The sequence below is a fragment of the Battus philenor genome, unplaced genomic scaffold, assembly GCF_028537555.1.
Source record: "Battus philenor isolate CCGP_79_NKW_IND1 unplaced genomic scaffold, ilBatPhil1.0.hap1 SCAF_12, whole genome shotgun sequence".
NCBI classification, from domain to species: Eukaryota; Metazoa; Arthropoda; class Insecta; order Lepidoptera; family Papilionidae; genus Battus; species Battus philenor.
The window spans coordinates 10,140,894-10,155,760 of record NW_027181674.1 but is presented as its reverse complement, the minus strand read 5'-3'; the positions used below and the strand labels follow the sequence as shown (position 1 = coordinate 10,155,760).

The 14,867-nt window shown below is 32.5% G+C and overlaps 3 protein-coding genes across 4 annotated transcripts; 1 reads left to right on the top strand and 2 right to left on the bottom strand.

The window, feature by feature from the left end:
- Positions 1–1,350: 1,350 nt before the first annotated feature.
- LOC137932958 (uncharacterized) lies at positions 1,351–2,771 on the bottom strand. Its single transcript, XM_068776650.1, has 3 exons — positions 2,600–2,771; positions 2,001–2,180; positions 1,351–1,579 (listed from the first exon to the last, which is right to left on the bottom strand). Exons 1-3 carry the CDS (start codon positions 2,672–2,674, stop codon positions 1,439–1,441), a joined length of 396 nt encoding a protein of 131 aa, XP_068632751.1. The 5' UTR covers positions 2,675–2,771; the 3' UTR covers positions 1,351–1,438.
- A 1,801-nt stretch (positions 2,772–4,572) lies between these two features.
- RpL40 (ribosomal protein L40) lies at positions 4,573–5,508 on the top strand. The gene is made up of 3 exons (XM_068776220.1): positions 4,573–4,653; positions 4,910–5,142; positions 5,271–5,508. The coding sequence occupies exons 2-3, from the start codon at positions 4,917–4,919 to the stop codon at positions 5,432–5,434; spliced, it is 390 nt and encodes a 129-aa protein (XP_068632321.1). The 5' UTR covers positions 4,573–4,653; positions 4,910–4,916; the 3' UTR covers positions 5,435–5,508.
- A 1,223-nt stretch (positions 5,509–6,731) lies between these two features.
- frtz (WD repeat-containing and planar cell polarity effector protein fritz) lies at positions 6,732–14,419 on the bottom strand. 2 transcript variants are annotated; one of them, XR_011109106.1, is made up of 13 exons: positions 14,287–14,419; positions 13,918–14,216; positions 13,393–13,520; positions 12,833–12,996; positions 12,263–12,377; positions 11,552–11,779; positions 10,844–10,977; positions 9,470–9,590; positions 9,033–9,316; positions 8,783–8,940; positions 7,978–8,615; positions 7,438–7,894; positions 6,732–6,995 (listed from the first exon to the last, which is right to left on the bottom strand). XR_011109106.1 is itself a non-coding variant. In XM_068776403.1 (13 exons), exons 1-13 carry the CDS (start codon positions 14,361–14,363, stop codon positions 6,940–6,942), a joined length of 2,643 nt encoding a protein of 880 aa, XP_068632504.1. In that variant the 5' UTR covers positions 14,364–14,419; the 3' UTR covers positions 6,732–6,939. The 2 variants fall into 2 exon arrangements, 1 of the variants encoding a protein (XP_068632504.1); XM_068776403.1 differs by having other exon boundaries at positions 7,654–7,894.
- Between the last annotated feature and the right edge of the window lie 448 nt (positions 14,420–14,867).

Below are 14,867 nucleotides of genomic sequence, written 5' to 3'. Positions count from 1 at the left end.
TTCTAACAATGTTAAATTACTCAACATAATTCTTGCATAATTGCAATATATTTAAATTGATTGTTTTCGTATGAAAGACACGTATAGAGGTTGTTTTCACTTGATTAGGAGACTTAAGTGATTTAATGCAATGTTACTTTTAATTTTAAACATAATTAATGCATATTTAACTACAACGATTAGCTTAAGGAAAACTGTTGTATAATTTTTTGGATCAAAATGTCATTTCCACACCTTATGTTTATTGTTTATTACTTGTGTATTATTTTTTGAATTATTTGTTATTGTTCCTATTAACTAGCTTTTTTTATTTTTGTACAAGTTTTATTTTTAGCTTAAGTACCTGACTCACGTCTTCATTTTTTATCATACCAGTCTATTTATTTTTAGTGTAAAAGAAGTACTACGATGAGAAATTAATGATAACGATTTATCATCAATCTTAGCAAAATTTGTCTATAAGTTAATGCCTACCAACTTGTCTATAAAATATATATTTCTTTCAAATATTTATACATAAGCAGTTGGTAAATAATGTATAATTGTTCTTCAGTAGATTAGTGTTGCATTCCAGTTATTTATTGAGGTTTAAATATTTTTCGGCATTATAATTTCTCAAAAGAAATAGTAGTTTTGCTTTTATATCTCATTTTAAAAATGTAACTGTAGTCTTACAATATCCTGATTAAAATGTATCCATAGTTAAAAAAATATATGTACTAATGTATCTGCATTATATGTAAGGCCAGTTTGCAATTTCAGTTTAAAATATTAAATAGATTGTTCAAGAATATGTTTTTTATATTTTCTTATATTTACCTTGTAACTCTATCATTTAAATCTATAATGGTGATGGTTCTATAAAAGTTATAAGTTATAGATTAGGCGAAAGTAATTAGTACCTTGTGTAATACAAGTTTCTTGTATTTAATATCCCTAGCAATGCTTAAATAGCTAACACAAATTCAAATTATCGTTATATTTGTTTTTATTAAAGCTCTGCCATTTGAACTAAAATGTTAACTTACAATTCTATAAATTTATATATCAGGGGCAAAATCTTTATTGAGATTTTAATTTATAATTCTGTCTTTTAAAAACTTCAATAGCACACTAATTAAATATTGGTTCTAAAAAATCAGTATAACATCAAATATAAACTATGCTGTTCTCTAGTAGTGATTGTTATAGGTGTAAAAGTTTTAAGAGTTGATATATAGCTCATTTGTCAACAAAAAGCTTTAACTTTTACACTTATTTTCAAAAAAGCAATAATCTAATATTTGGTACCCATTTAAATGACCTCTTGTAAGAGACCATTTTTTTTTTAAATCTTAATTAAAGACTTAAAACTTTTAAAATTCTTTATTATCAGATACAATGTAAGACTACTTTACAATATTTGCATCTTCTATTGAAATTATAATAACACAGCAAGTTAATTCTTTTTGGGGACCGCATGGCCATAAATTGTATGTGCAATTCCAGCAAGTCCAAGAATGCAAAGAGCCATTGTGAAACGGTACAAAACAGCATCAAATGGTCCACCTTTCAAGAAAACTGGAATATCATTTTCCTTCTGCAAAAAAGCACATTATTTAATAAATGTTATAATTTTTTTCCAATTCATTTATAACTTATTGAATCAGCCAAGTCTATCTAGATTACTAATATAAATAGAACTACTTTTTAGTTATTATATTATTTATCTAATACAATAATACACACATTATGATTTTAGTTATATATTTGATGATTTTCCACAAACAGTTGAAGATAATATTAAAGAGCAGATATGATTTTTTTCGTGAGTTAAATTTCTTAATATATAATAATGGATAAATGTAGTAGTAGTAAAATTTTAGCTATTTCATACAGGGCTGTTTAAATAAATTGGTACTCCTTGTAAGCTATAAATATATGCTGTTTGCGGTGATCAAAATGTTTGTGTATTTGCCATTTAATGACAGGAGATTTCACAATAAGCAAAAAGATCAAACCTGGAAAAGTTCCTGTTTCTTTCTCAGCTGCTCTGGAAGGGGTGCATAAGGAATATTGGTGCCGGGAATAAGTTTTTGAGACCCGGGAGCTGGGCATGCGGATGATTCAGTCACAGTTGACAAATGAGCAGTATTGTATTGGATCTGTGGCGCCTCCACCCGTTGCAAAGCAATGGGCGCCTGGAAATATGTAGTCATGAAAAATAAAAAACAAAATTCCTTAATCTATGTAACAGTAATTGACTAACTAGGCTTTGTTTTTCATGCCTGCTTATTTAACTAGGTTAGTGTTAAACAAATTTCTTATTGAAAAACTTGAACTGACATGGATTAATAATATTAAATATCACACTGAATGTGACTATATTCTATATCGATTCTTGTTGACTTTTCTTTAACCCATAAAATTAAACTAAACCTGGATTTTTGTTTATGAGCTAAACGAAGCCAAAATTAATATTATAATATTCCACATAATAAGACAAAATGTTTTATACTTCCGAGCATAAAATAAATTTCATTCAAGATAAAAATCCAATTTTTGCCCTTGCAGGAGTCTAATTATGGTGAAGAAAAAATTGTGATATTTGGCTACTTACAACTGGAAACAATGGGCTCTGCAAATGGGTCGCAGCAACCAGTCTGCCGGTGACTCTGCTTAGCTGGTGATACATTTTTAGGAAACGAATAGTTATTACTACAGAAGTGCCCCTCAAAATCTAGCCCTGTTACGAAACAAGTACTTATCGAACAGTGGTCACGTTCGGAAATCGTATAAATCTGAGAGTTAACATAAGGGAATCAATAATGTGCAATAAAAAGTTAAATTAAAATGATGCCTTTTTCGTCAGTTAGTATGTTATTTAATAATAAAATAATAAAGATGTGTGATTAATTCACACATCTTTATTATATTATCTTTAAATTTTTGGTAAATATTGCATTTGATCTTCATAAATTTTTGAACGTATTTCAATAAAATAATTAAAAGAATAAGAATGAAATTAACATAACTTCAGATTTTGTACAAAAGGATTTTCATGAATAAATAATATTTTTGTGTTTGTACCAGTACGTGAAACTACATAAATTTTCGCTGGGTTAACCTGGGAAACCCAACCTTCGACACAATTTATGTGAAGAGAGAATAACCACCTTGATCAGTGCACCGCATTGATAATAGTCGCCACAAGGAGTCGTATATATACCGACAGTTAGTTTATAAATAGCCATGTTTTGTCAATTCAGTTCCTATCCCGCCTATGGACAGTCCAGTGACACAAACCTCTTATCTAGGTGTCGTCCTGGAAGACAAACTCAACTTCAGTACGCGAAAAAAGCGGCCTTCATTCTTTGTTCATTGTTAAACAACTGAAAAAATAATTACTATCAAATAAAGTAATACTCTTTAAACCTGTAATAAGATCAGTCCTCATATACGCAAGAACGTGATTCGCACATGGTAATCTGCGTGTCATTCACAAACTCTAGAAAACATAGAACAAGTTCATTCTTAGGGCCATCGGCGCGCCGTGGTTCGTATGCATTAAGATCTGCATGTTGACTTGGAACGGCCAACAATCGGCCAGTTATTAAAACGGGCATCGATTTATTACTTCGACTCTGCTCCTCAACTGACAAACTGAACCCGGTTCCCTCGTTGGATACCTTAAGTGTAATTACTCCATGGAGCGTCTCCCGAAGCTATCTAAGAGCTTAACGGCCTTTTAATCCGATGAAGTAGTAGTATGTAGCGGCTCGAAACGAGGTTCCACCCTCCCAACTGGGGGTCCTCAAGCTTCACTACCCTAAATGAAGTTTTATGTCAAACGCTTTCAACACCCTATCACCTTGAACCCGCGGCATCTACAAATGCCACTTGATTAGTACGGTAAGGGGGCACGAAAAAAAAAAATTGTCAAGGAGCTGAAGCATTCCGTAACAGCATTCAGTATAGAACAGCTATGCGGATTATTTCACACAATTTCGATTAGGATAGAAAACATCTCTACGCCTAAGATTCACTTAAATATTATAAAACTCCCTTTTTTATGAATAACTAGATTTTCTTCTAATAATACATAAATAATTAACATGTTTGGTCCAGTTATTCACAAAAGAGTAATTTTTTTGTATGTGTTAAACAACACATACTGTGGTCGCCAAGACAGTTTGGTTTTTGGAAGAATTTCTTAGGCCTTGAAAGCCGTAGCCTAGTCAGGCCATGGCTACTAAGCACGTACCCTGCTAATTATTAACAGTAATTAAATAACTTTTTCTGCTTATAAGATTTTAGTCATGCCATTCTTACATATAGCTACGAAAAATGACCAGGCAGAATGCAATGCATTTTCTAAAACCATGATATGATTATAATTAATCCACTTAATTACATTTATACAATTTAATAATAGAAACTTTTTCGAAATTTTGAGCAAATTTTAAGTCAATATAATAAAATATTGTGTAAATAATAAATTGTAATAAAATAAATTTACCACGAAAATTATAATGTAGTTATCATTTAAATTACTACAAACACGGAACAAAAATAGTCAGTAAAAATATTGTTATTGAAATATTTTGTCTGTGGTTGCTTCAGTAATTTGTCTTTTCGAGTGTTTGACAGTTAGCTCGAGCACATTTTACAAAGGTTAGTGATTAAATTTTAAATTTTCTAGTCAATATAAGTGAAAATTACTATAAAACTTATTTTCTTTTAAATACCGTTGGTATATTTGAAATTTTGATTGGCGTGGTATTCGAATGTAATATTCGAAATTTAAATGTCCGCGTGGCGTGACATGACGAGACCGTCGATGCACTTTTGTTCTCTTCATTTCATCCATTACCATCAAAATTAGCAGAAATTACATGTGAACTTTTACTCATTTTCACGTTTGTTGCAGTTTAACCATGCAGATCTTCGTAAAAACCCTTACGGGTAAAACTATTACGTTAGAGGTGGAAGCATCTGACACCATCGAAAATGTGAAGGCTAAAATTCAAGACAAAGAAGGTATCCCTCCGGATCAGCAAAGATTGATTTTCGCTGGCAAGCAATTGGAAGATGGCCGTACATTATCCGATTATAACATTCAAAAAGAATCAACACTTCACTTGGTGTTGAGGCTTCGTGGAGGTACAGTTTGAAGTATTTTCAAATAGTAATGAAATAATGTGATAATACAAGATGAATTAATGACAAATAGCATATTTTTCGTTATTCCATTGTCACTGTTTTTAAATATTGTTTTTAATAATTTTTAGGTACTATTGAGCCTTCTCTTCGCATTTTGGCTATGAAATACAATTGCGACAAGATGATCTGCCGCAAATGTTACGCCCGTCTCCATCCTCGTGCAACCAACTGCCGTAAAACTAAATGTGGTCACACCAACAACTTGCGCCCTAAGAAGAAGCTTAAGGATTAAATGTTTGGATATTCCCAAATCCTTTCCAAAAAAATTGCACATTTAAAAATTAACAATAAATATTAAAAACGTGATCCAAATGTTTCATTTGCTTTTATTCATTTATTAATCCAAATCAACTAATTATACATTTTACTTGAAATTTAGATTTACAGTTCAAATGATGGTTATTTTCTCAATGACCCAAAAATTTTTGTTTAACAACCTTTTCGATACGGTGGTTTACGGCCACAAAACCTCACCCACAGCTGAGCCTTTACTTAGGTTGATGGCCGTAATATTTGTAATATGTGGACTAGTCAACCAAGAAATTTTAACCAATCTGTAATTAGTTTATATATTTGTAATTAGTTTATATTATATATATATATATATATATATATATGCAAACGATATCAGGCGTTTGCATATTAAGCAGTAGTACTAATCTCTCGACGCGGACGGCGTTATCATCTAAAGACAAAAAAACCTTTGTCAAATTTTGAAGAGTGCTCCATAGTCATTATTCGACAGTTTTTATGAATAAATTACCAAAACTTGTCCATTTACTTGCAGTTTGGATACACCCAGGTGCCGAGCAGGTACAATTACAAATTTCTGAAAAGTGCGACCGGCCAAGAGTCTGAAAGAATGTATTGGCACTGTGCCTCCTCGTCCACCCCAGATGTGTAAACTGATACTCTCGCCGTATAATTTTTCATTTACAAAAATAAAACTTAACAAATTGAAAAACTGAAATTAAAAAATGCTTTCTTAATTTCATTACAAATAATACCCCCGCTGGTAATGGTAAAGGCTCTCATCATATATGTGCTAAAAATCAAGACTGCAAGACAAAGCAGCACACGGCAGATAAGAGCCGGCTGTGCGCCATCGACTTTCGTACGGAAGTGGTTATTTGTGGGTAGAAGATAGAATTTAGGATTTGGTAATGTAACGCATGTTTTATGGCTGTAATGATGATATGAACGTAAGAAATACACGATAAAAGGCAATTACGAAATAAAGAACTACAGAGGTGCACAAAAATTTATTTTAGGGACAGAGGACGGTACAGGAAGTTATGCTGATTACAGAAGAGTACAAGAATCTTTCTGCGACTTATCACGCAATAAATTCAGAACATTCCCAAATCGAAGTTTAATTTGTTTATCATGAGCTAGATATCATTTAGACTTACGCCTAATTGATTATCAAATGATAAATAACAGTAGTAATACAAAACTATGTTTGTAAAATAGGGTTTTATTGAAATTCACAAGAACATAAAATAAAAAAATATTATTTTTTTCTGTAATATATTTTAATAATATACAAAATGCGAACATAAAATATAAATTCGTAATCGACTCAACATTGTGTTGCTGGATTATATTATAAAGATTCCTATAAATTTGAGGTAGTCTTATCAGCGGCATATTATTCCAGATCTATAAATGGACGGAGTTCAATATCTTACATATCTCTACAGAGTGATTGTCTTGACAAGTGAGCAGTCTCTTAAGTTAAACCATTCCAAAGTGGACTACTTTTATTTTAGGCGCCCGCGGAGCAGGAATTTCTGAAAATAACAATTATATGCAAATTTTATTTCTGCCTTGCCGTTTAAAATATCCAAAAATCGGTATAAATGAGCCTTAAAAACATTTTTTATCAATAATGATGACTTAATAAAAATAAATTGTTTTTGTTTATTATTTCAAATGTTTCATATTTTTTTAATTTAATTAGCAAGGTTATATATATGTCCTTTCTTTTAATTTTCCTTAATACCCAACAGATTAATGCACAACAAGATTAAAAGTGTAATACATCTAAAATCATGCAAAACCGTGCAAAAGGTTATGGACATGTGAAATAATAGTAGACTGACAACAGTCTTTTTATAGCAAAGAAATTAATTAAAGTTATAAGAAAAAAGTTGAAGGGTTCATTATAGAAGTCATAAAAATGTTATTCAAGTATAGTTTTAACATTTGCATGAGAAGTTCGATTATGTTTACCTGTTTGAATTTCCATTTAGTATGTCATATACATAATATTTTAACACACATGTCGAATTTAAGGGTTATTACTAGTAAAGTTACAGTAGTATAATGATTATTATTTATACAATATTTTGTGAGATGCATGCAAAACATTTGTGCAAGAGGTTAACACAGACATTGGTGCCAGACATGTGTCAGTGCATCACACTTCAACGTAGTCGAGCGTAGTACCAGCGGGGGGCGTCTGAGCGAGGGGCAACGACGCCACGGGGGCATTGGAACCTGCAGAGGGCTTGGTGACGGCGGGAAACTTGGTAAGGGTCGACATTTTATTGGCAGCAGGAAGCTTTGTCAAAGTTACAGGCTTTAGTTTTGGCGGTGCAGGGGCGAAGGCAGCCAAGTATTTGTTTGGCGCGCATAAGGGAAGGCTGTCTGCTAATTCAAGCGCAGTATCCGGCGATGACGGTGGTTCCTGTAATGAAAATGTGTGTTTGTAAACATTAATAATATTTTTCAAATAAACATATTTGGGGGTTTAAGGTATTAGAAACTTACTGAAACAACTGCAACGGTGACCGTGTCTGAAAATTTAACTTTGTTTTTCTCCAATGGTTTAATAGACCAAGTGCTGTCGTGTCGGTATATTCTCTCGTTTATATTAGAGTTTGTACTGTTATGAAAGTGATAGGCGGAGGTTGGAACTGGCTCTAGCATATCGGTTTGGTAAATGTGCTTTAAATGTGTATTAAATTTTTCTTCCTGTATTCGTGGAATAGTTTCTACCACAAGAGGTCTCGGCAACGTATCACTAGCGGATGAATTACTTAACGGTTTTCTATAGTCCAATAGCATGTTGTCAACACTTTGCCACTTAATTGACTGCAGGTTCTTTATTGGTTTAAACTGACCGTCGTTCACTTTACTGTCTATGCATGTGTCGTCTCTGAGACCAGTGTGCCATATTGTGTTGTCTCGCTCTATATATTGATGTAAGTTTGGCCTGATGCTCATTGTGGATTTAGATTCATTTTGTGTTATCGGAACGGACAGTATAGTCGGATCGGGCGGTAGCGGGACGCGTGGCAGTGGAGGAGGAGAGGTTTTTCCAGCCCCGGAATAATTGTTTAGCTCCTCTTCGGATTCCGAGCAAGTACGTGAGCTACATTGCGAACAAGAATCGGAACATTCTGATTCTGAAAATAACAATAATGTTTCTAAAATACACACGTTCCACACATATCTGAAATGATTCCTAAATTTTGATGAGTTCTATATTATAATTCTCTCATTATGACGAATCATTTCTCTAATTTTTTACTGCGGACTATACAAGGTAACTAAATCAAAAAATAAACTCTACCGGTCGCTTGCGAGCGTGCGTAGTGGCGGGCGGCGCGGGATGCCTCTTGTGCCAGCTGTGCAAGGCCGAGCCGTTGCGCGGCCCAGCGCGCGTCCGCGAACAGGTCCCAAGCGGCAAGGTCTACCGCGAGACTCATCGCCTTCTCGATTCGGCCGCGTCTGTCAAATTCAGATAGAGCTAAATCTTGAATAATCGGCAAACGCCGATAAGTACTTATCGGATATAATGACATGATTTTTTTTTTGCCTACCTAAGTAAATGATGAAAAAATTTTCTAGCAAGGTCATGGACTGGCGGAGCAAAGCGTTGAGCAGAGGATCCCAACGGTATGGAGGGAGCTAGGAAGGCTCCTAAAGCTGCTTGAGCGGCAGCCTCGCCATTCATACTTTGGCTTTCGCTGCTGTCGTTTGTTTTTCGCAGCGCGCCATGCACAAGTTCGTTCATACCTCGCAGACATTCCAGCCCTTCTTCTTCCCAGTCCATGGCGCGGAGGAGGGCGACTGCATTACTGGTGCGATCCGCGCGAATCCACGTCTACATGATGAACAATATAAATTTGTATTGACATATTAAAAACTGATTTACTTGTTACATAACATTAAAAACTATAGAGATGTTGCTTGATACAAGTTTTATAATGTGAAACCAATGCTGGGCATGTTATATTTATATACATTTTAGTCTCACCGTTAGAAGCCGTGGATGCTTTATACGTAGTAAAGTTAAGGGTCCTCCGGAGAACAGCGCTAGCATTAAAGGACCGCCTTTCATCTCCCGAGTTTCGAGAATTTGCATTCGTTTTGTGTCTCTGTAAAATAAAAATTAATATTAAGCAATTTAAAATTGTAACATTTATTTTTCTAAACTGTCTACTACTAGACCAAAATAGTTACTGATTGAGACAGCTTGGTGCCGATTTGTTTGAGATTCGATTGAAAAATAATGTCATAGATATTTGTCTGCTAACATTGATGTTTTAGGATGTGTTTGCACTATGACAAGGTAATTTTATATATAGCAAGTTGCATTGACAGACTTCTTGTATGCAAAATATATTGACATTTTGCAGTTCAAAAAAAATAATAGAATGATTATAGACGTGTCTCGAAATAATTTACTAATTAAAGAATTTTTTAATAATAATTATTACTTACAAGATGTGTTTTCCAAGACAAAATAAGGTATTTAAATTTTCATTATAATAATTTTTAATATACGCATTTTTTATTAGTAGGCTTTTTTTTCTTAGATTGAGATGGGTGATATATTCTGTCAGTGTAATAAAGCCAAATTATTGTTTTTTTTTTATTTTTCTTGTAATTTAGTAATTTTTTCATCCTAAAAGACCCCTGCTGGTGCCGTTACGTATATATTATATGAAAAGACTAAATAAACTAAATTAGCCTAGGCACTTTTGACTTTTGTGGTTAGAGAAACATTTCTATTTATATCCGTCCGCTCCGTAAACTCAGTACCGATAAAGCTGTTAAAGCCTAACAATAGCTGTTAAAGGCTAACAGCATTAACATCTTCAGAAACAACACATAGATGCTATATATAATTTGTTTGTCTGTTAAGTTGTGTCAGTTTATAATGAAAAAATGTGAACATACGAAGGCTATTTGAAATAAAGATATTTGTACTAATCATAATCTCATTAAGTGTATTATGTATATTTTTGACCTCATCAAAAATGTCATTGAAAACTTGGTAATTGAATGTACTTACTAAGCCGCTTGGTCAACTACATGACGAATTGTTGAGAAAGCAGCGGGGACACACCAGAACCGACCGGGACATGATCATGAACACTCTGACGAGAGTGCATTACTGAGAACTAATTATTGAATATCTGGTGCATTACAGGAGATTCAAAAGCGATTTACGAGCGATGTGCCTCGCCCATTGCTACTTCAGAAAGAATATATATTCGTTTTTAATTTCCTTACGCAATCGATATGACGTGTCAGTACAAGCAAATAATTTTTATGCAATATCTTTCAATTACATGTAAATTGTTTCTAAATATTCTTTGTGTTTATAAAACAAAATATACTTTACCGGAAGTGTGATAACAAATCTAGGCATTTAGTGTGATGGTGTAAGAGCGAAAGGGCGCGATCAAAACACTGCAAGCGTCCCGTTTCTTCTACCGCAATCAACAGCTCGCCAGCCCATCGCACGTCGGTCGGTATCTGTGGGTATAAATAAAAATCTTTACTCTTAAATTTTATATGTACAGAAACTGGTTTCTTTAGTAATTGTATTTTGTATTGTGTCGCGCTTTTGTAATGCTAACCTTAATATTTCATAGATGTCCATTGAGGTGGACGGACGGTAAAGCAGTTAGTATTTGAGACATTAAAGTGCTAATTTAAAATATTGTACAATAAACTTTTAAAATGAATTGAAAATTTAAATAATAAACTTTAAAGTCGAAAAAGTAATTTTTTTGTTAAGTTGTTTCTCTGTTTTCAGAACAACGCATTTTTGTTTATTTGACGCATATACCTCTTATATCCATAAAAAAATGTAAAATATTCTTATGCAAAATTAAAACATTCGGTAAAATATTCAATAAAATTGTGTTATAATTGTAAGCAGACATTGGCACATTATGCTCTATAGAACATATTGAGAGTTATTGCTAGTACAGATCAGCGAAAGCAGAAAACTCCTTGCACTTGACACTCATTGCACATTGAGTTAGAAATAAGCAAATCTGCTATTGGTTTAAAAAACTTTCTAGCACCGAAATTTTATACTCACAAAGCCAGCTCGCACAGAATGTGTAAGTCCAGAGGAATGATGCACTATATGAAGTGTACCATCTATACAAGCGGCGAGCAGACGTCGTCCACACGCCGAGCGCCGTGCCACGCGAACCGGTCCCGGTAGGGACGCACGAATCCATCTATCCCGCATTGTACTCAAATGGGTTACTCTTTCTTCAGGATGAGAAATATCGTAGCATTGCCATTCTAATGTTATTCCATTCTAAAATTTTGAAAAATTGTATTTACTAATAAATTTTTGACAACAATTCAATGCATTTCAGATTTTTTTTTGTAAAGTAACTTATAGATAATTACACCTCTACCGTGATCTACTTGAGGTTATGCTGTTAGCCACTTAAAACTTTGTGTAGCTTCATCGAAATTGATCTCACGGAAACAGAGGTCTATGACCTCCAATGCTTATTATGGCAGATTCTCTTCGACCACAACATCCGTTCTTAGGGAATCTTCAATTGAAACCATGCAACCAAGAAGATTCTTGGCTAGTTACAACAATGATGCTCGCGTAAAGAGACACTTTACCCGTCGACGAGTATCATATTGTAGAAAAATCATACTAAAGAGTAATAACACTTGTGTAAGTGCAAAGTACTTTAATTAAACTACATAGTTCAATGTACATATGTGTAGTGATAACCAGAAGGATAATATAAATAATACAGTATTTAGTAATATAGTTTACCTTATTGCTAGCAGTTTGTTCTACAATGTGGACTACATTGTCATTCTTTTGTGACAACTCTGCACAAAGCACCTCGTTTTCCAATTGGTGATATGCTATGAGAGACACTTGCTGTCTGAAAGTAAAATATGCTTTTCATTTTCAAAATTGTATACACAAAAGAGGTTATAGCCATTTTAAGTACAATAATAATAAAACAAAATATTTATCCCGTGTTATCTGTTTATAACAAGAAAATAAAAACATGTTTAAATATATGACATATCAATGTCTTGACTTTTCAAAAGTGCTTAGCCTATGTGAAAGAATAAATATTTTTACTTTGTCAATAACATTTAAATATTAGATGTAAATTGATAAATTACTGCTAACAAACAAGTTTCCAGAGGATGGGCAGCAGTGTCTTCTGTGTACTATAATACCACAGCAATTCTTAACCCGCTTGTCAAGCATGGAAATTGTGGTATATCCTGCTATAGATATCTTTAGAAATGGCTTATGCCTAGCATTAGGCATCTATAGGTTGAAACGAAGATACAAATCCCTATTCACAAATAGAAAATAGCATACCCATGAATATGATAAAGATGTAAGTTAGCTAGATCTTCAAGAACTGGGCTCCATGGTGCAGGTTCTGGGTTAGCAGCACTCCACAAAAGAACTTTAAGCCCACTGTTATCAGAAGACCATGATACTCGGCGTTCTACACGCCGTGCTCCACCTAATTCAAGTGTCTGTAAAAATTTCATCAAATGTTGTTAATGTTTTAAATGGTTGCTTACTGAAGGATTTATAAGATATTATATTTGTATTTGCTTGGGATTTAATTTTGAAATGAACTCAATTATTTACTCACATATTAGCTTGAACTGAGGAATCTAAGACAATTTAAAAACTGTAAGACACTATAGTGACACACATCAATTATACTTGCAGTATTTTTTTTTACTAATTATTAGTGTTTATTTCATCATATTGGTTTAGTAAAACTTTTTGTCTTCAATTATTTTTTTTATAATTGTTTTGTACACATGTCATTGAGGTATAAATAAATGTTTATCAATCTAAGTAATATTATTGCACCAGTAGTGAACACACAAATATTTATTAATCAATAAAAAATATTATACCTGCACATGTGGATCCTTGTCTGATAACCGGCATGGGTGCATGCCACTATCTAAATTCTTTCCAAAGGTGAACAGGGTTGCAGTTCGTTCTGCATGTGTGAATAGTAGATGGGTCTTACTTAAAGCAACTGTAATATTAGGGTAACAGGTATAGTCCAGCTTGAGTGGTACAAGGTTATTTTTGGCTACAATATTATAAATTATTCATTTTTGTTTGTATTTTCACATTGATATATTAAAGAACCATTTTACTAATACAATAAAAAAATTCAAATACTAAATTTATTTTCCGTCTTAAAAAAGCATTATCTCACATACTATATTGAAAAATACTAACATTTTTGGATAAATTGTTTTAATAAGTGTGGTTTTGAGTATTCATACTCAATTGTTTTTAGATATTACAAATAATAATTCATAACTTTAAAATTGTTTGCAAATGATAGTCAGTTTTTTTTTTATTGAAAATGTATTAAAAAGTATTTGTAGTAAAAATATTTAGAATTTTAAAAAGAGAAAACTTACCACCTGTAACAATTTGCCCTGAAAGCTTTCCAACACAATATCTATCAAAAAGTATTTGTGTAACATCTAATGTGTTGGGTTTAATAGAGATGTATGCAATGACACCAGAAGAAAATACTAAGGTTGCTAATAATTCGTTCACCCATTCGCAAGCTATGATACTGCGATCACGCAAAGTTGATTCTAATTGCCGAAGTTGACTAGATTTTGGTATTCGCCAGTAGCCTCCTCGACGTTCACAGTAATTTCTTTTTGCTGCATCATAAACAGTTTCTTCTAAACGTTTTTTCGAGTCATACCTGGAATAAATTTTAAACATATTTTTAAAATAAAATAAAACAGAATATTTAAGAAATATAATAAACTTACTTAAAACTTTTAAAGTCTCCGCTCTTAAGATATAATGTATCGTCACTAGTGATAAATTTGACGTCGTAATTGAACATTATGAAATGTTACTAAAAATTACTTTCATTTTGAGTATATATTAGTTTGAACTAGAATAAAAAGTCAAGTTTAAGTTTCATTTTTGACATGAAGCACTAAAAAAAACGGCAACATACTAACTTGTCAATCTTTATTTTGACAATTGAAGATAAAGATTAAAAACCAGCTTAAAAATTAAAACGTTAAAATATCGTTTCGTCCTTTTAATTACGATATAAAAGTAAAAATAATTAATTTATTAAGTATAAAGTTTTACATAACATTATCTAAAATATAATAATATCATATTTTTACTTGTTTAATTTAGGATTATGTATAATTGTAATTACTTAGTACCTAATAAGTCAGATGTGTTTTCCAGAGCCTATAAAATCTTTCATGTTTTACTATTTTTTGTTTTAATAAAATATTTGGAAAAATTCATATAAATAGGTTTATATACCTCACATTTAATAATTTTAATTAGAGATTAATAGAATTTACATACCACTTGTTTAATTATT